General features: G+C 31.2%; 3 protein-coding genes across 6 annotated transcripts; all 3 read left to right on the top strand.

The window, feature by feature from the left end:
• Nucleotides 1-4,137: 4,137 nt before the first annotated feature.
• On the top strand, nucleotides 4,138-9,932 carry LOC137832253 (phosphatidylinositol N-acetylglucosaminyltransferase subunit C). Of its 4 annotated transcripts, XR_016517138.1 has the most exons (5): nucleotides 4,138-4,279; nucleotides 4,554-4,654; nucleotides 5,073-5,170; nucleotides 8,245-8,604; nucleotides 8,741-9,932. XR_016517138.1 is itself a non-coding variant. In XM_068640316.2 (4 exons), the coding sequence occupies exons 2-4, from the start codon at nucleotides 4,563-4,565 to the stop codon at nucleotides 9,352-9,354; spliced, it is 1,131 nt and encodes a 376-aa protein (XP_068496417.2). In that variant the 5' UTR covers nucleotides 4,138-4,279; nucleotides 4,554-4,562; the 3' UTR covers nucleotides 9,355-9,932. The 4 variants fall into 4 exon arrangements, 3 of the variants coding, with proteins under 3 accessions (XP_068496417.2, XP_068496424.2, XP_068496429.2); XM_068640316.2 differs by having other exon boundaries at nucleotides 8,414-9,932; XM_068640323.2 differs by having other exon boundaries at nucleotides 4,177-4,279; nucleotides 8,245-9,932.
• Nucleotides 9,933-12,358: 2,426 nt separating this feature from the next.
• On the top strand, nucleotides 12,359-14,858 carry LOC137832275 (cyclin-B1-2). Its single transcript, XM_068640340.2, has 4 exons — nucleotides 12,359-12,614; nucleotides 12,887-12,987; nucleotides 13,415-13,512; nucleotides 14,565-14,858. The coding sequence occupies exons 1-4, from the start codon at nucleotides 12,480-12,482 to the stop codon at nucleotides 14,663-14,665; spliced, it is 435 nt and encodes a 144-aa protein (XP_068496441.1). The 5' UTR covers nucleotides 12,359-12,479; the 3' UTR covers nucleotides 14,666-14,858.
• Nucleotides 14,859-16,686: 1,828 nt separating this feature from the next.
• Nucleotides 16,687-19,903, top strand: LOC137832244 (transmembrane protein, putative (DUF1218)). The gene is made up of 3 exons (XM_068640303.2): nucleotides 16,687-16,964; nucleotides 17,601-17,803; nucleotides 19,255-19,903. Exons 1-3 carry the CDS (start codon nucleotides 16,869-16,871, stop codon nucleotides 19,577-19,579), a joined length of 624 nt encoding a protein of 207 aa, XP_068496404.2. The 5' UTR covers nucleotides 16,687-16,868; the 3' UTR covers nucleotides 19,580-19,903.
• The last annotated feature ends 497 nt before the right edge of the window (nucleotides 19,904-20,400 follow it).

The following is a 20,400-nucleotide window of genomic DNA, read 5'->3' as shown; positions in this document are numbered from 1 at the left end:
AGATGGTCGAAGACCACACTTATTTGGCCGATGGCCTATCCTCACCATGAGAATGTGGCCGACGGCCGAACCCTATTACGATTAACGCTCAAACCGAGATCAGTAAAGCTAATCCATCATCAAGAATTAGGTAATGCAACCCTAAGCGGTATCCACCTCGATAAACGGGCCCAACAAGGTAGGCCCATTAGAATAATATAAATAGCACGCATTCCAAGGAGTAAGGTATGTCATTATTACTGTTCACCTACCTGAGAGTTAACCACCCGCTTTACTGACTTGAGCGTCGGAGTGCCTTCGCAGGTACCCCACCATCCGGTGTACACCCGACGACCGAGCCCCAAGTGCCGAAAGATAAGCAGAAGGAAGAGAAGGATCCCAGTTCATCACTCAGCCACCTGCCTGACCGAAGGAAGGAGAAGAAGACTTCAACCGTTCTCTAGGTCCCATCTCCCTAGCAGGAACATTATCATTAGTAATTAATTAAGAGAAGTCTTAATTGATGTCTCTGCACTAATGATTTCCCAAAGAGAGATTCCACAATATTTATTATTCACGATTTTTTTTAAATGGAAATTGAATTGTGAAAATTTGAAAAAATTTATGGTTTATAAATTTGAGCAAAGGTATGGGGTTTTTTTAATTGGAAATTTAATTTAAAAAACCATAGTCCGAAAACTCTAGACTCAAAGGTAAAATATATAAACCCTGCTCACAAAACATAAATCATAAAATATATAACTAAATGATATCCTCTACTTGTGGAGGTATTTTTCGTGGGAGTATGGGATAATTTATTTGTGCTTTTTCAGCATTTCTTGAAGTTCAAACTGCTTTGGTTGCTGAGTTTTATGGAGTTATACATGCTATGGAGGAATCTCAAAAAATGGGACTTACTAATGTCTGGCTTGAATGATTCTGCCTTGTTTTGTGCTGCGTTTACTGCTAGGACTAATGTTCCGCGGATGCTTCAGAATTGATGGAATACTTGTTTTAATTTTTGTGGGACAATCAGGTTTAGGGTAACTCATATTTTTCGTGAAGGGAATGCGTGTGCTGATAAGTTGGCTAATTTATGATTTATTCATAGAGAATCTTTTCATTGGTATAATAGACTCCCTGCTAGTCTGTTCTTAGAATTCTTTATGAATAGGTATAATCTACCTATGTATCGTTTGTGTTAACATATGGGTTTTGGTTTAGTCCACCCATATTTTTGTATTTTCTTTCTTTTTTCTTTTTTTAATAATATTTTTTCATGTGATGGCAGATGATTGTTGTTACTTGAGGTGTCAGCTTTCCTAACACGAAAACTTTATAAAAAAAAAAAAAAACTAAATGATATCCTCTAACCCTAATTCTAAAGTTTAAATCATAAACATAAAACAAAACACCATGAACCTAACCGTAAACTCCAACCATAAATTATTTAAGACATTATGAAATAAGTTTTTGAAACTTTTTTAATATGTGATAAAAATAATTCAAACACTGCATAATATTACTTAATTTCTATTTAGAACTATTTTACTGATTTGTACAATTTGTAAGATTTTTTTAGACAGATTATTTAATATTTTGTTTATTAAGTGATAATATGCGTTAAGGTTGAGTTTGTATGTGTGATTGATGTGTTGTGTGTGTATTTGTTTAGATGTGTAAAAAAAACAATAGTAAAAAAAACATTCAAGTGTGATACTAAGTAAACAACCAACATGAAAAGTTAATTTTCTCAAACGTAATTGTATTACCATAATGAGAAACAAATTATCTATAAGATCATGCGTTACACTTTGATATTTTTTTTTTGTTTTAGACGTTGTCTTTGTGGGTCTTATTGGGTAAATGGAATAGGCCGGTCCGATAGCTGCTTCAGCGGCTGCAACAGCTATAACAAAAATTGAAAAAATATTTCCTTTTAATTGCCGCCTATCAAAAAAATCAGAAAAGGAATCCGGAGAGGTGGCTAGTTTCACCAATCTTTTTCTTTTTTGTCCTCAGTTTAGGATGAAAAAATTATGTAAGTTGACGAAACTTATTAGTACAAAATCTGGTCATACATTAAGGGTGTACTCCATAAATTAAAACATTTAGACTTCGTTTGTTTCTGGACGAAGAAAATAAAACATTTACTATTCGTAAATAAAACCTTATTAAACTAATCATTCCACATTATTATATATCTCTCATCATATTGTGGTTAATAGGTTAATATTCTTCCAAGCATATCATCCTCGTAAATCTGATTGAGGTTGTATGGATCGACTAAAATATATTGTCGATACCCAAACTATCACATCACCGATACCTAAACCCTGAACTCTAAATCTTAAATTCGATAACTACAAAGTTACACTTACATAAGACACATAAGTTGGAATGATTTCATAAGTGATATACAATAATTACCAAGAAAACCAAATAAGATTATTAATTTTTTGAATTATTTATAAAGATTTAATCTTAATTTTTTGAATTATTTATAAAGATTGAGATTGTCAAAGCATGAATAAAGAATCTATTTCAGTTGCAACTAATCAAGGGTATTATTGCGGAGTTCACTAACTGTAATCATACTTGTGTTTGTTTTATGGAATGTCTAACTAACACCACACACGAAGAACTTATATAATGTCATAATTAATACCAATTTTTTTAACAATAAATTTACATTAATAAAATAAAAGGTTAGTGTTTTTTGGGGCTAGCATATGCAGGGATGAACCTGGACGGAATCTATATCAATGGAATTTGTTTAACCATAATCAAATTCAAATCCAAATCCAATTTGTGTTTTTCATTGAAAGAAAGAAGTTACTAATTATCATTAGTAATTAATTAATAGAACTCTTAATTGATGTCTCTGCATTAATGATTTGGTAGAGCATTCAGTTTATTCCATTTTTATTATTCACGGATTAAAAAAAACGTAAAATAGACAGTTTTTTTTTTTATAAACAAACCACAATTAGAAAAATAATAATTAAAAGAGACATTTTTTTTAATATTTAAGGATGGAGCTAGTAAAAAAATAGGGAAATAATGTAAACATTCTCTTATGCTTTGTAAAACTACTGTCGTAACTAGAAAATCATTTATTTGTTTGTGTAATGAGATTTTAATATACTATTATTAAAATAAGATTACAAATATTCGAGAAAATCACAAACTATTTTTATAAAATTAAATAAGTTGCGCAAATAAATTTTTCACGTATTTTGTAAAAGTGTTGAAAAATATATCAAGATTTGCTAAAGTGACTTTTTTTTTAATAATTTTTCCCCACTTTTACGATTTACATTATTTTGTGATTAACAAGAGTTTCATAAAAAAATTGGCAAAAAGTTAAATAAAAATGGGAGTGTGAGAGAATAAGAGGTGCAGGAAGGAGTAGAATGAGATATTTAATATCAACAACAACAAACAAGAGAAGCGAACGAACAAAGTAAAAAAGGGGTACAAATAACACTTTCCTTTTATGGGTTGTTGTTGAATATATCAACTCAATCCAAACCCAAAAGGGAATTTCTTCCTTCACCCCTACATTTTTCTTCCTGCACCCCCATAATTTTACAAATTCCAAAACTGACTCCCACAATTACGGGATCTGGGAGTGTGCTATGGATTCATCAATCCAGAAGTGAATTATGTTGCATTCCAGATGAGGGGGTGTTCCAGAAGCAAAATTTGTATAAATTATTGATTTTCAGATTTCTGAATCCATAAACCTAATTTTTATTACGGATTGATGAATCTATAATGATTTTTTTCAATTATGGATTTTTGAATCTGGAATGTACATTTTAAATTATGGATTGGCGGATTCGGAATGGTTTTTTCAATTATGGATATTTTGCAGTTTTTTTATTTTGGATTAACATTATCATTCATGTACTACTGGAAGCATCAATTTGAGAGATTACTGGATGCGTTAATCCAAAAATTTACCCATAAAAAAAAACATACAGTTTATATATGGACAGTTTTGTCTTTGCGCAATTTGTGGAGTTACAGGAAGAAAAATGTAGGGGTGCAGGAAGAAACTCCAACCCCACGGTTTAATTCTGCACCTCCATAAATCCAAAATATGCATTAAAAAAAATTAAAAATAAGTTTTACCGTTAAAAATGATGAACATATTCTTATATTTATACAGTTTCATTAAAAAGTAACACTTTTTTTATTTTCTCTCCATATGTTAACTTGTTAACATACTTTCATCAATGGAGTCAAAAGCGACATTGTTGGTTCTCACCTTCTCCAATCGTCTCTCCAATCCGTAATTTCTCTAAACCCTAGTTATCTCACTTTATTGCAATTTCTCCTTTTGATGCTTCTGCGTTCTGCTCAAACTTCACTTCTGAACCGCTTCTTCCAATTCCACATGCTTACCTATTTCCCCTTTTTAATTAGGGTTTCATTTCAAAATTTCAAAACAGAAAACCTTTGCTGAAACTAGTCTAATTTTTTTTTATCGATTCATGCAAATTCAAATGTTTGGTGTTTTGCTACTCTATTCAGTGTACGTTTTTTGTTGTGTTTGTGATTTTCAGACACGGAGGATGGATGAAGCGATGAAGAGGCAGTGTAAAGCTAACTTGTATGGAACTGCTTTTCCACCGAAGGAGGAGCTTGACAGGCAAATACTGTCTAGGTACCGCATTTGGATTCGATTAATATTTATCTGTTGTGTATTGCAGTGTAGTTTCTTGGAATTGTTCAATATTTAAAGCGTTTCAGTGATGATTTGATGCGAGGCTCTGTTTGCTAGTTAATGAATGTCTTGAATTTCAGGCACAGATCATATGCATCTCCGTATATGGGGCATGGGACAATGAGTTTTATTGTTTTCTAAAATTTTGCGTCTTTGTGAATATAAAAAGAACTAAGAACATGTGAATGGGATTGTGATTAGTGATTAATTAACATCACATCACCTTGTTGATTAGCTTATATGGTTGGTTAGGTGGGCAGAACCTTGACTCATGATAGATCTTGTGTTTGGGATGAAAAGTGTCTTTATTAAGGGCAAAATGCATTAGAATTTGATGGAGTGCCAATGTTCCTTGTAGGTTCCAGCGGCCTCCTGGACCAATTTCATCTTCAATGCTGGGTTTGGAGGCTGTTGCAGGAAGCACTGATCGCTTCGGTTTTGAGGATTGTCTGAATGGTAATTCGCTTTGCCTTTCTTTTTTGTGTTTATTAGCCTGCTTTGTAACATTAGATTTCTTCATAAGTAGTGGTTCCTATGATATATTGAAATTATGGTTCATTAACACAAACTCTCATACTTGTTATTGCTAAAAGTTGTGGTTGTTGTGATTCATTTTCTGAATTAAAATGAAATGTTATCGTATTATGCTTTGTAATATTAGATTTCTGCATAAGTAGTGGTTCCTATGATATATTGAAATTATGGTTCATTAACACAAACTCTTATACTTGTTATTGCTAAAAGTTGTGGTTGTTGTGATTCATTTTCTGAATTAAAATGAAATATTATCGTATTATGCTTCATTAGTACTTGACACCAACTCCTCAAATGGCAGAACTGGATTTTGTCTATTTTTTAATTGTTTCTCTGATTATATAAATTTTTAAGATATCTTGGACCTTTTCTTTTTATATATAAGATTAGGAAGAACTTGTGCTCCAAACCTTGAAACAATATTAAAATGAGTTCATTGTTAAGATTGAAGATCTTTGAGTGTTATAGGATTGGTGATTATTAAAATGGATTTGGATATAAGTTGGACTCCTTCTTCCTGCACCTCCATATGTCTTTGTGTCATCTTCATACAAAACGTAAAAATACATTTTTGTCCTTACATTTTATAAAATCCGAAATCAATTTTAAAAAATTATATATATTCTGGATTACATAATCCAAAAACTAATATCAGATTCTGAAAAATTTATGGATTATGTAATCCAGAATACCACAAAATATATTTTTTAAAATGGTATTTCGGATTACATAATCTGAAAATAACATCTGAATTATGTAATTCAAAATATATTTAAAAAAATGGTACTTAATTATATAATGAAAAAACTAATCACGCATTTGAAAAACACTTATGGATTCTGGATTACATAATTCGAAAATTAATCTCATCTTATAAAAGACTTTCATATTATATAGTTCAGAAACTAATTACGCATATGAAAAAAGTCTTTAGGATTACATAATCTAATTTGAAAGCTAATTATAAATCTAGAAAAGACTTTCTAATCCAAAATATTATAGAAATTTTTTTTTGAAATACAAAATTTTATGGAGGTGAAAGAATGACGTACGAAAATCCAGGAAGAAGGAGTTTATAAGTTGTTGTGGTTGTATTTTGCAAAGCCAATGGAAAATAATTCAATCTAAGTGAAAATAAAAAATCTGAAATGCAGAAAAGAAAAAGTGGCAAAAGAAATATTATAAATACTCTATCATAAAATCGAAAGCGCAGTCTATTAATTTAAGTTACTTTTATTATGAATTTTAATTATATTATAATTTATATATTTTTATTTTTTAATTTATCAAAATAAATATTTATCTAATGCATTGCAGAAGTCTGTGTACATACATATCTTGACTTGTAATTTTCTTAAGAACTATTGTTTATGAGAATATATATATATATTTTTTTGAATATCTTATATCTTATATATTTAAATTTAAATTTATTTATTTATTTATTTAATTGAATTTAACAATTTTTAAACGTTTATAATAATTTAGAATAACTTTAGCGTGAATTAATAAAAAAACATTTATCATAAATGTATAATAATTTAAGAATTCAATTATAGTATAACTTATAAATTGCATAATATTTATTTTGGAGATCGAAAAGACTAAAACAGTAGTAGTTTAATAATTTAATGTCAAACTTTCCAAAAATCAATAAATTTGATAAAGTGGAAAGATGTATTTCAGAAATAAAGTACAAATAAAAGTTATTAATAGAAAATAATTAAAAAAATACTTAGAAAGATATAGTATTATATTTATTATTTTTTACTCTTTCAAAAATATTAAAAAAACGTTTTATATTTAATTATAAAATATCCACAATCAAACGGTTCCAAACAAACAAAGGCATGTTTGATTCGCATTTCACCCTCTGAACTCAACATAAAAACCCTTCTTCGTCTCTTCATCTTCTCCTTCTTCTTCTTTCCATTTCCCTTTGCTTTTTCAACTCGTAACGGCGTCGTTTGGAGAATTTCAATTTACATTTCTCACAATCGTGGTATTTTCCATTTCTCTCTTTCTTTCTTTTCATTCCTTTCAAATAGCCATTCTGAATTGTGACGATCTTCACTGAACGAATCCTCCTATTTTCTCAGCGTGTGTTGGTGTTCTTACGTTTGGTTCTACTTTTCTTTGCTGTCGTCTGTTAAATTGGGATTTCGATCTCCACATATGTAATTGTTTTGTTGATTTTGTTAAGTTTTATGACATTTTATTCTTATATGAACCGAGGATTAAGTAAAACTAGGGTTAAAGGACGAGTGGTTTATTTTGCTTCCAGGATTTTGGCTTTCGTTAGATTAAGAGCAATTGTTCTGTGTTTTGGAAAGCGTAAACCTCTGTTTAAAGCGCATCAAAAGTGAATCCAAACACACTAAGTTTGTTACACCAAACGTTCAGTTTGTTCTTACATAATTTAAGCACTTCTGTTCAAAATTACTAAGCCGCTTTTCCTGTTCATTACAATTCTGTTTGGTTTTCAAAACCAAATAATGCAAAATCCTTATTATTATTCGGTTTGTTCAAGATTTTTTCCTTGGAAATGCTGAATGCAGAACAAGATATTGCTGATGAGGTTCCATTAATATCCAAACCATTTACAGTCTATACTGCTTTATATTTCCTTACCTACTGAACTGAACATTCCTGGCTTGTGGAATTTCTTCTTGCTCAATGATGTGGTTGGTGATAACTTCAGTGTCAGTAACTGTTATTGAATAACATGATGTATATTTGCATCTCATGTATCGATTTTCTTTGTTCTATGCTTAATCGTTGCATGATACTATTAAAAATTTGAATCCCTTAGTCTGGACTAGTGATAATAACATTAATTAATCTAGGATATTGTCTATTATGCGAGTTACATTTACCCCCTCATTTGTATGTAATTTCATCATCTGTTATTCAGAATATCTAGATGACATTCATATGGGCCGTGAGTTGCCTATTTTTCTCCTTTGTATGTAATTTCATCATCTTTTTTTCTTCAGAATATGGAGATAACTTTCATAAACAACGTGAAAAACAAGATAGTGGAACTGAAATATGACATGCTGTAACCTCTGATTGCATAAGACAAAGATGGCACACGTCTGTGGAGCAAGATTTATTTAGTAAATGATTGTTTGGTCTTTCCATATAATAGTTTTGACACTGCAGGCCCAGCTGAAATTAAAGAAGTTATTGCAATGGATCTTAGCTTGGCTAATAATTCTTCATCGCCTCGTCCCAGATGGAGAAAAGTAGCATATGGTGGTATGCAACCTGGTTATGATGACAATCATACAGATGAATCTTTTCTTGAAGGAATGGTCATGAATGCCAGTGTTGTAAAAAGGGACATGCTAAAGGTGATGCTGGACTCTGTATCTATTTCTGAATATTTATGCATTGTTGCTCTTGTTGTCTTGGTCTGGACTTGTACACTTACATCAACTATTGATGAAAATTCTCTCCTATTTATTGATGTAAGTCTTCTTGTTTCAGGCTTTTTAATTCTCCTTTTCACTCAAGAAATGCTTTCCCTTAGCCTTCTCCTCCATTATGTCCTTAATATCTCCTTTTTCATAACCGTGTTATATGTTTTGGCTCCCATCTATCAAACTCTTACAAGGTCCATTAGTTCGGATTCCATCTGGGCAGTAGCTGCATCACTTCTAGTACTTCACCTTTTTCTGCATGACTATTCAGAATCCACTGTCAAAGCCCCAGGTGTTCTTAAGAATCCAGCATTGACCAGTTGTATCTCTGTAAATGCTTCTGTAGTCGCCTCTGTTTTTATTGCTTCTCGCCTTCCATCAAGACTACATGTGTTCGGTATCATGTTATTCTCATTGCAGGTTTTCCTTTTTGCTCCACTTGTCACTTACTGTATTAAAAAATATTCCTTCCGCATGCACCTATGCTTTTCTATCAGTTTGATGGCCATGACCTTAAGTTTTGTGTACATGCTGCATCGCCTCCTTTTTGTGATGCTACTTAGTCTGTTGGTTTTTGTCAATGTGGTTTGCCCTTATTGGCTTATAAGGATTCAGGAGTACAAGTTTGAGATCAATGGACCTTGGGATGAGGCTAAACTTTGTTTTGATATTACAGACTGAAACCTGGAGCATGGCTAATGTTACATTGTAGTACCTTGTATGTTGTTTAGGTTGGAGTATAATTTGTTGACTGACCACTTGGACTAGTTTTAATTTTATAGTTCATGTCGGGGGAGGATGGGAAAATGATGATTGTATTCATGCTATAGAGAAGGATAACCAATGATGGTTTAAAAGTTGTGTACAATGGAAGTACATCAATTTAGAGTGTCATTCATTTTTGACACATTCAAACAAACTAGTTTTGATCCCTTTTTCACTACATTCTCTCAAAGAAATAAATAAGTTCTTAATCGCATTAGCTCTTAACATGTAAGGCGTATTGTGTGTGTATACCTGATAATTTTAAAGAATGTTGGTTATAGAATGACATCTCATGGATGTTGAGGTTAAAGTAAGTAATGGCTCATGAATTTGAAGTCATTTACCAACCTCTTATCTGTATACAACAATGTATCTTTTCTTCGACACTTTGTATATACTACCAAACAACACTAGTATAGGCTTTTCATTATTGTATCATTTGAGTATATATTAGATAGATAAGAAAAAAAAGAGAAGACATTTGTTCCATAAAATCTTTTTGCTGTCTTCGAAATATGAAAGTGAGAATATTTATTTCCATGTGTTAGGAAGTTAGAAAAAGTTACCTTTTATACAATCTTTATTTTCACATGGAAAATAATACTTTTGACAACCTTAAAATTATGATATAATAATGTATATTCAAATTTAAAGTTAAAAAATAAAATAAATTATTATTTTGAGTAGTGGGTGTATTTTATTTAAGAATTAAATATGTTTTTTGTTCATGCACTTTCACACAAAATTTAGTTTAAACTTTAGATTTTTTTAGTACGTGTAATAAGGAAGATATTCGAGCATTACCCAGCTTTTTTTAGGTAACAAACTGATTTGAACTAAGATCTTATGTTGACTGATCTTATGTGGAGTGGGCCTGGGTCGATGGTGAGTGGAGTGGGTCTGGGTCGAGTCGAGTCGAATGGGTCTGGGGCAATGTCAGGGCTCGAGTCGATGTCAGGCCGAGTGAACCCGGACTCATTCACCGAATCTGCTTGATGAAATTCGATAACTACAATGTTACACTTACACATCAGGCCGAGTGAACCCGGACTCATTCACCGAATCTGCTTGATGAAATTCGATAACTACAATGTTACACTTACACATCAGTTGTAATGAATTCACTAATTTAAGGTTACTAAGTGATATACAACAATTGCCAAGAAAATCAAATAAGATTATTAATTTTTTGAATTATTTACAAAGAATGAGATTGTCAAAGCTTGAATGAAGAATCTATTTCAGTTGCAACTAATAAGGGTATTGCGGAGTTCACTAACTGTAATCATACTTGTGTTTGTTTTATGGAATGTCTAATACCACACACGAACAACTTTTATAATGTCATAATTAATATCAATTTTTTTAACAATAAATTTACATTAATAAAATAAAAGGTTAATGTTTTTGGGGTTAGCATATGCCAGGGATGAACCTGGACGGAATCTATATCAATGGAACTTGCTTAACCATAATCAAATTCAAATCCAATTTCTGTTTTTCATTGAAAGAAAGAAGTTACTAATTATCATTAGTATTTAATTAATAGAAGTCTTCATTGATGTCTCTGCACTAATGATTTGGTAGAGCATTCATTTTATTCCATTCTAATAATAAATAAAGAGAGATTCCACGATATTTATTATTCATGGATTAAAAAAACGTAAAATAGACAGTTTTTTTTTTATAAACAAATAATTAAACAAACCACAATTAGAAAAAAAAAAATAAGAGACATTTTTTAATATTTAAGGACGGAGATAGTAAAGAATTAGGGAAATAATGTAAACTTGATATTATTCCCTCTCTTATGCTTTGTAAAATTAATATCGTAACTAGAAAATCATTTATTTATTTGTTTAATGTAATTTTAATATATACTATTATGAAAATAAGATTACAAATGTTTGAGAATATCGCAAGCTATTTTTATAAAATTAAATAAGTTGCGCAAAATGTAATAGTGTTGAAAATTATATGAAGATTTGCTAAAGTGACTTTTTTTTTAATATTTTTTCCCCACTTTTACTTTTTGTGATTAACAAGAGTTTCATAAAAAAAAATGTCAAAAAATTATATTAAAATGGGAGTGTGAGAGAATAAGAGGTGCAGGAAGGAGTAGAATGAGATATTTAATATCAACAACAACAAAAAGAGGAGCGAACGAACAAAGTAAAAAAGGGGTACAAATAACACTTTCCTTTTATGGATTGTTGTTGTTGAATATATCAACTCAGTCCAAACCCGAAAGGGAATTTCTTCCTCCACCCTCATGGTTTCATTCTGCCCCTCCATGGGGATAGTAAATCCAAAAAATGCATTAAAAAAATTAAAAATAAGTTTTACCGTTAAAAATGATGAACATATTCTTATATTTATACAGCTTCATTAAAAAGTAACACTTTTTTATTTTCTCTCCACATGTCAACTTGTTAACATATAAATATAAATAATTAAATATAAATATAATATATTTTGAGATCAAATTATAGATGTAAAATATAATATAAACCACAAATCATACGAATATATAGAAATGCAATAGTCTTGATTAAAAATCAAGTTTAATACAGTTTTTGGCCCAACTTAATTTAATGGGGTTGAATTTACTTTTTTTTTTATCTAATCATATAGCCTAACTTAATTGGGTTATGGGATTTGATTATTTTTTAAAATTATTTATTAATATAAATATTCCAAAATAAATAATTTTAATAATTATGAGATAACGATATAATACATGATATTTTTATCATATATATATATATCGAGTTAAGAATATTATGCTTAATTTTTTTTAACTTTTTACTCATCATAATTTTAATTAGGATTAGTACATAAAATTGAATTAAGTTAGGTAAATTACAATTTTCACCTCAGTTTTTTTTTTTTTAAATTAAGAAATTATAACTTTGTAGGTCTAACTTGCGAAATACTCCAAATAAAAAAATCGTTTTATATAAAGAGGTTTCTTTGTTTCAGTGGGTTCTTCATTCTCTTGTTGGTGAAGAAAGTGAACTCGAAGATCGAAGAAGACGAACATGGAGGACGCATCTGCATCAAAGTACATCCCGCACCAGATCGGAGGGCTCCAAAACGATTCGTTTCGATTCGGACTCAATGGAGTCAAAAGCGACATTGTTGGTTCTCACCCTCTCCAATCGTCTCTCCAATCCGTAATTTCTCTAAACCCTAGTTATCTCTCTTTATTGCAATTTCTCCTTTTGATGCTTCTGCGTTCTCCTCAAACTTCTCTTCTGAACCGCTTCTTCCAATTCCACATGCTTACCTATTTCCCCTTTTTCATTAGGGTTTCATTTCAAATTTTCAAAACAGAAAACCTATGCTAAAATTAGTATAATTTTTTAATCGATTCATGCAAATTCAAATGTTTGGTGTTTTGCCACTCTATTCAGTGTACGTCTTTTGTTGTGTTTGTGATTTTCAGACAAAGAGGATGGATGAAGCGATGAAGAGGCAGTGTAAAGTTAACTTGTATGGAACTGCTTTTCCACTGAAGGAGGAGCTTGACAGGCAAATACTGTCTAGGTACCCGCATTTGGATTCGATTAATATTTATCTATTGTGTATTGCAGTGTAATTTCTTGGATTGTTTCAATATTTAAAACGTTTGAGTGATAATTTGATGTGAGGCTCTGTTTGCGTCGGTGGTTGCTAGTTAATGAATGCCTTATTTTCAGGCACTGGTCATATGCATCTCCATATATGGGGCATGGGACAATGAGTTTTGTATACTAAAATTTTGCGTCTTTGTGAATATAAAAGGAACTAAGAAAATGTGAATGGGATTGTGGTTAGTGATTAATTAACATCACAGCACCTTGTTGATTAGCTCATATGGTTGGTTAGGTGGGTAGAACCTTGACTCATGATAGATCTTGTGTTTGGGATGACAAGTGTCTTTATTAAGGGCTAAATGCATTTGAATTTGATGGAGTGCCAATTTTCCTTGTAGGTTCCAGCGGCCTCCTGGACCAATTTCATCTTCAATGCTGGGTTTGGAGGCTGTTACAGGAAGCATTGATCGCTTCGGTTTTGAGGATTGTCTGAATGGTAATACGCTTTGCCTTTCTTTTTTGTGTTTATTAGCCTGCTTTGAAAGATTAGGTTTCTGCTTAAGTAGTGGTTCCTGTATGATATATTGAAATTATGGTTCATTAACACAAACTCTTATACTTGTTATTGCTAAAAGTTGTGGTTGTTGTGCTTCATTTTCTGAATTAAAATGGAATATTATAGTATTATGCTCACTAGTATTTTACACCAACTCCTCAAATGGCAGAACTGGATTTTGTCTATTTTTTAATTGTTTCTCTGATTATATAAAACAAGATATCTTGGACCTTTTCTTTTTATATATAAGAATAGGAAGAACTTATGCTCCAAATCTTGAAACAATATTTTCAACTGTTTTGGAACTATGTTATGCTTATAGGAATAACTGAATGATAACTTTTTTGGGTGTTATATGCAATGAAACAGCCTTTTGTTTTTAGATGATTGTAGGCTTGGAGATCATTGTAGCAAAGCTTTTGTTATGATAATGGACGCATGCATTTGTGTTCCTTTTGTTTTGGGATGGTTCTAAAGGTTTCTGAGACTTGCATGGTTTGAGGATATTAAGAGAATTATATATTAAAATCTTAAAAGCTGATTCAGACATCTTGAGAATCTGCGTTGAAAGATTTCAACCTCGTGCTGTGTGTTTAAAAGACTTAAATCAGACTTTGAACCCTTTTTCACGGATCAAGGATGTCAAATATATATTAAATACTCAATGCTTGTTGAAATGTGCTCTGTGTTTTAAGATTTGATGAGCATTATAATTAAAATGCAATACTGGAAGTCTGGAAGATAAATGCGTGGTATGTAGTAACTAATGTTAATATTTTAAGCCATGTTCTTTCTAATCACCAAATAAGACAACCTCCAAATCGTGTGTTTTTGCTAAATCTTTCATAATGAATTGAGGCTATGATTGTGAATTTGGTATCCATGATAATTAAGAACTGCAATCTTAGCTGTTGCTGTTTTTTGGTTCATTGGGAAATGACGTATTGTGGTTGTACTTCTCTGTCTCTCAATGTCATTGGTGTTATTTGCAGACCCCCGTGACTCTGAGACTTTCACGCCATTGGACATGCATCATGGGATGGAAGTTCGCCTTGGTCTATCTAAGGGACCAGTGTACCCAAGTATTATATAATTAAATTTGAAATTTATTCTAGTACCAAAAAGAAGTCTTTCGAGTTATTCATTAAAATGGAAGTGCAAGGAACCTGCATATTAATCGTGGACTCATGTTTTCCTTTCGGTTGGATGCTAGAAATTTTATGGTCTATGTAAAACACAGCATGTCTTTCAGAGTAAAAGCAGAATTTATGATTCCTTGTGTCGAATTATAATTTGATTCCCTTTCCCTCTTTTTCAATACTCCATATACGAAGAGTCAATTTAGTACGCATGGAATTAAGAGAAAGACGTGTCAAAATAATTTTATATTTTTATGTAAGATAGATATTATGTATACAAAATAGAAAGTTCGTAGTAGAAAAATTGGTATGTTTAAATTTGTTTAGCTTTTTGGGCTAGAAATTTGTTATTATATTGTGTTGAAGGACCAAGTTATGAATGAGGTGGGCTGTGTTTCTGAAGTTGAATGTGAAACCTAGACCACATGTCCTTATAATCAAAATGGGCTGTTTCTTCCTGCACCTCCATATATTCTTCTCCCACCTCCATAAATTTTTATAATTCCAAAAATACCCTCTGTAATATTTTGGATTACTTAATTTTAGAAGTCTGTTTTCAAATTCGAAATTAGCCTCTGGGTTATAATCAGTGACACAAGAAAGTTGATTATGATTACATAATCTAGAGCTTCACATAATCAGTGACACAAGAAAGTTATAATCAGTGAGAAAGTTAAAAAAGGTATTTTCATGTTGTGGATTATGTTGTGTACTGGGGTAGACGAACATGTTATATAAACTTGGAGGTGCAGGTACAGGAAGAAGCGATCATCAAAATGTTATATAAACTTTGAGTAAGAGTTAACCAATATTTTGGGCTCGTGATTTTTAAGTAAAAGATTTTTTTAAAATGATAATAACTTATCACAGAAAAATTAAAATAACTTCTTATAAATGAATATACATTTTGAAAAGGAAACTTTAAAAAATGGTGTGTAAAACATCTCCATAATCTCCTTTAGTGTTTTTCATAATAAGTATTTGTATTAAAGTATTAAACATGTTATCATGATGAAAACAAATTATTTTTACTAGGGAAATCAAATTAAAATTAAAAAAGGCATTCAGAATAAAGAATATACACAAATATTTAATATATAACATTACAATTAAAATATACAAGTCAACAAGAATGAGACAAAATTATAAATAACCATCATTGAAGATTTACTTCTTAAGAATAACTTCTAAAAATGTTTTTATTCAAAAGCAGGATTAAAATCTGATTGAAGGAGATAATTATATATAACTTTTTTTTTCATTATATATATTTAGAAACATAAGAATATCTCTTAAAGATTTTTTTAGGCATAAAAAGAAACAAATAATCAATGGACTTATCACACACGCAAGTTTTTTTAGTGAATAATTAAATATTGGGATTTTTTGACCTGTTAGATCAGTTTTTTTTTTTTAACAACCATATCAACTATTTTTTAATATTGCTAGTTGCTACTTCTTAACTAAACATAAGATTATTTTAATTAATTCAAATCTATTAAAAAATGTTACCTCATATAGTTATTTTTTTAAATAATCAATATGATGTTGCCTAAAATTACTCTGGAAAAATGGAAACTAATTATCTCACTCTTTCTGTTTAATTACTCTTCATCTAGAACTATTTATACGGAAGATAATAATTTTTTATTCATTTATTAAATTAGTAATTAATTTTGGTAAGCCAAATGATATAAAGTCAATCTATAATGATATAAAGTAATTTTACAAAATAATATGTTTAATAGTTGAGATTCTAACATTCATATTCATATGCAAAATGACCCTCTGAATGTCAATTTAATAAAAAAATTATTAAATTTTTAAAAATTTAAATTTATTGTATAAATATTTATTATAATTATAAAAATAATAAATAATTTTTTTTAATACCTAAATTATACGTATTTCCGTCTGTCATTAATATTAAGATTTTAATAAATGATAAATATAATTTTGGAAATGTTATTTTAATAAGTGAATGAATTTGAGTATATTTAATTTTGAGTTTCGTGGTCTTCTGAAGTTGTCGTCTTATTCACGCTTCTTGTCCTCTTCCCTTCATCGCTGCGACCAACCTTTTGTTTTCTCTGAACATCACTCTCTGAAAGAGACATTTTCACTCTCTCTGTCAAACACATTCCATTCGTAGAAACAATGGAGAAAAAGGCTTTCATAGTGTGCGGCGTCGTTGGCTTCTTGGGACTGTTGGCGGCTGCAACTAGCTTCGGTGCAGAAGCGACAAGGATTAAGGTTTGTGTCTTTCGTTCATCCCTTGCTTTCCTCGAATACCCAGCAACAAAGGATCCATCTTTTGCGTTATTTTCAGTTCAATGTCTGTTGGGTCTAATGCTTGTGCTTGCCACTGTTAAGGGTACGCTTTAATGTGCTATTATGATGAGTCTACGCAAAAAAAAGCTTTAGTTTTTCGCTTGTTTAAGCGTTTATGATCCACGTCCCTTCCTCGGCCGTTTAATTCTTAAATTGCACTTTTTCTTTTCCTTGGTTCCACTTTTCGTCTTGAAGATTTTGCTTTACCATTCTTAATTGTGTCAATCAATTTTTCCCCTTTACTTGTTGTGTATCGTGTGATTAGTCTGTTATCCTTTTCTTTCTACGAGTTTTGGAAGGGATAGGGTCTGTAAAAAGGGCATGAATTTAGATACATGCAAGGGGTTTTATTTTACTATGAATCCTTGGAGGGGAGAGAAAGGAAAAGGAACAATAATGTCGTCCATGTAAACTCTTATGTTGTCAGGTTTTGAGTAATACACTAGTTCAGTATTCAAGTAAAGTACCTTCCCTTTTTTCATTCTATATTTTGCTGTGTTTATATATGTTCACTACAAGCAGAAGTTGATATAATGAGTATTGTTTTGTATTGTGCAGGGTTCTCAAGTTAATTTTGTTTCTATCAATCAGTGCACGTATCCTCGAAGTCCTGCCCTGGCTCTTGGTTTAATTGCGGCTCTGGCTCTTCTGGTATCTCAGATAATCATAAATGTTGCAACTGGGTGTGTTTGTTGCAGAAGAAGTTCCCAAATCCCAGATTCCAATTGGAAGGTGGCACTCGCCTGCTTTGTTTTCTCCTGGTAATTTTGGCTCTGTGCTTTTTGTTTGTCATATCATATTCCTTTTAGACTATATACTGGTGTTGCTCAATCAAATAGTTATTGTTAAGTCTTAAGCTCAAGAGGAGGGCACAATTGCTTAAGTATCTCACCTAGTAGCTTATTCTACCCAAAATGGTCCTCCTTTAACACTGACATCCACGACAACTTCACTTTATCAACACTGACTGAGTGGTAGCCATTTTCTCTCTGAGATGGTTTCACTCATCTACCAGTATTCAGTTTGCATCTTGATCCCAACCTATAGGTAGTCCTTTCTGTTGTCCAACTCTCAATGAAAAATCAATTGTTAGGACTTAAGCATAAAAGGAGAGTCCAACCTACAAAACTAGAAAATTAAGTGGGAGAACCTCCTGTCTTAAGTATCATGTCAAACCACTAATTGTTAGGACTTAAGCACAAGAAGATAATCCAATCCAAAAAACTAGATCATCAGGTGGGAGAACCTCTAGGCTTAAGTGCCACATCAAGCAGTTCATCTCTAATGTGGTGGAACTTAAAAACTGTTGTTAGTAGTTGATTTTTTGGTGTTGTCATTCTTCTAAAGAGGATCTGGCTTTAAACAAAGCAGACCTGATTCTACAGGCAGTTAAGATGGATTTGGATAGTTCATTTTTAGGGCAGATTAAAGTATATGGAATTAGTATTTTATTTTTTTAAAGGAATCTTCCCATTTCTTATGCATGATTGCTTATATTCCTTCATGCTTAGACATTTGTGATTTTATTCACAATGTACCCACATGAGGAACTGAAAGCAAGGATGGTTGAATGAGAAGCAATTTGAACTATTATGTTTACAGTAGTGAATTTTGAGGCACATGATCATAATTATTGTCTTGATATATATGCTTATACTTTTGTTTTGGTTGTGGCAAAATAATAGTATTCGTGTCATTAATTTATTCTTTTGGCTAAAATGTAACATATATATTGATGGTATTTTTTAGTCTGGATTATTTTCTTTCTTTTAAACTGTGTGCATTTCTTCGATTTTATTTAGTGAATGTCAAGTTTATGAACACAAATACCATTCTCTACCAGAGATTATTTTGTTTTTTATTGAGTTTATAATCTGTTGCTGTGGTTTGTTTATCTGATTATTGAAGAAACAAAAATGAAGCTTGTTCTGTTGTAAGAGTACATCGGTTTTGTGTGTGGAAATGGAACTGCATCGAGTCTTTGAAACATTAACTTGTCCCTGATGCATAGAGTGATTCTGCTAGGTTTATTTCATAACAGTAGGATAATGATTTGGTGTACAATTAGGAGAAAAACAACATTCTTCTATAATTTAAATATTTAAATTCACCATGCGATTATTCAAGGTTAGTCATTTATGTGCTTTTTGAGTACTGGAACTTGGATGGTAAATAATACTCATTTGTGTGGTTGGAATCTCTCTTCTAACAGGTTCACATTTGTAATTGCTTTTCTCCTGTTGCTTACTGGTGCTGCACTGAATGATCAACGTGGTGAAGAGAGTGTATACTTTGGCTACTACTACTGCTATGTTGTGAAACCTGGAGTGTTTGCAGGGGGTGCAATTTTATCCCTTGCTAGTTCTGCATTTGGAATTGTGTATTACATTTCCCTAACCCAGAAAAAGAATGGTATTCAATACCCATATCCTAACCAAGGGGTCATAGCCATGGCACAACCGCAGATCCCATCTCAGACTAGTGCAGATCCAGTATTTGTGCATGAAGACACATATGTCAGACGACAGTTCACATGATTGTTCCATTCATGTGTGGAAGCTGCTGCTTTAATTAAAAACCTTTATTATTCTAATCTTTACTCTTAGAAGCAGAGTTCCTTAGGATTTGTATGTGCATATGCGTCACTTTTGTGAGGGAATTGTGGTTTTTGCTGTGTTTGTTTATAATTGGATGTTCCAGACAACAATTTGATTGTTAGAACTCTTTAGCAGAAGATGCATGTGGAGGTAGGTTTGAATATCATCTTTAAAGTGTTACTAAGTATGCAAATACCAAATATTAGGCTGTGTATTATATATCAAAAGAGCATATCAGTAGATCATCTCAACATGTTTTGATCATTTTGGGCTTCGTGGAAAATATATTATTACTGTTTTCCATGCTAGAGGAATTTTAGTTTCTCACCTAATGTTCGTAAAATAATGATGAAAATAAAAGTTATAAACCCAATCACCATTTATTAACAATTTAAACGAATCTATTATTAAGGCCAAAAAAGTTTACACATCAATTGATGGTACAAGTTAACAGAAATAACTTGTTAAATATTATTCATGATAAGCACCTGACGTGGACCTTGTGGAAATGTAATTAATTAATTAATGATGAAAAATTAAGTTCTGTAGTGTAAGTCTATAACCTTATATCACTGAAGAAAACGAAGTAAATAATATTAATGATTTATAAAATCGATGTCAGACGTGTTTAATAATACTAAATAATAAATTTTAGAAATTTCTGAGCATTTCTGATGTATATTGAATACAAAAAAAAAAACAGTTCGAGATAATATATGTAACGAATGCATTGTTTTTCGATTGATAATAACATTTTGAGC

The sequence above is a fragment of the Phaseolus vulgaris genome, chromosome 11 (assembly GCF_051622355.1).
Source record: "Phaseolus vulgaris cultivar YP4 chromosome 11, ASM5162235v1, whole genome shotgun sequence".
In the NCBI taxonomy this organism is placed as follows: domain Eukaryota; kingdom Viridiplantae; phylum Streptophyta; class Magnoliopsida; order Fabales; family Fabaceae; genus Phaseolus; species Phaseolus vulgaris.
The sequence above is the reverse complement of the archived record's forward strand: the minus strand, read 5'-3'. Positions and strand labels throughout refer to the sequence as shown.

Bases quoted from the DNA above. Each gene is read 5' to 3' on its own strand.
- LOC137832253 (XM_068640316.2), top strand. From the start codon at position 4,563: ATGGATGAAGCGATGAAGAGGCAGTGTAAAGCTAACTTGTATGGAACT. The intron at 4,655-5,072 runs GTACCGCATTTG...TGTTCCTTGTAG, and splicing joins GACAGGCAAATACTGTCTAG to GTTCCAGCGGCCTCCTGGAC. The intron at 5,171-8,413 runs GTAATTCGCTTT...TTGACACTGCAG, and splicing joins TTTTGAGGATTGTCTGAATG to GCCCAGCTGAAATTAAAGAA.
- LOC137832275 (XM_068640340.2), top strand. From the start codon at position 12,480: ATGGAGGACGCATCTGCATCAAAGTACATCCCGCACCAGATCGGAGGG. The intron at 12,615-12,886 runs GTAATTTCTCTA...TGTGATTTTCAG, and splicing joins TCCAATCGTCTCTCCAATCC to ACAAAGAGGATGGATGAAGC. The intron at 13,513-14,564 runs GTAATACGCTTT...TGTTATTTGCAG, and splicing joins TTTTGAGGATTGTCTGAATG to ACCCCCGTGACTCTGAGACT.
- LOC137832244 (XM_068640303.2), top strand. From the start codon at position 16,869: ATGGAGAAAAAGGCTTTCATAGTGTGCGGCGTCGTTGGCTTCTTGGGA. The intron at 16,965-17,600 runs GTTTGTGTCTTT...TGTATTGTGCAG, and splicing joins CAGAAGCGACAAGGATTAAG to GGTTCTCAAGTTAATTTTGT. The intron at 17,804-19,254 runs GTAATTTTGGCT...CTCTTCTAACAG, and splicing joins GCCTGCTTTGTTTTCTCCTG to GTTCACATTTGTAATTGCTT.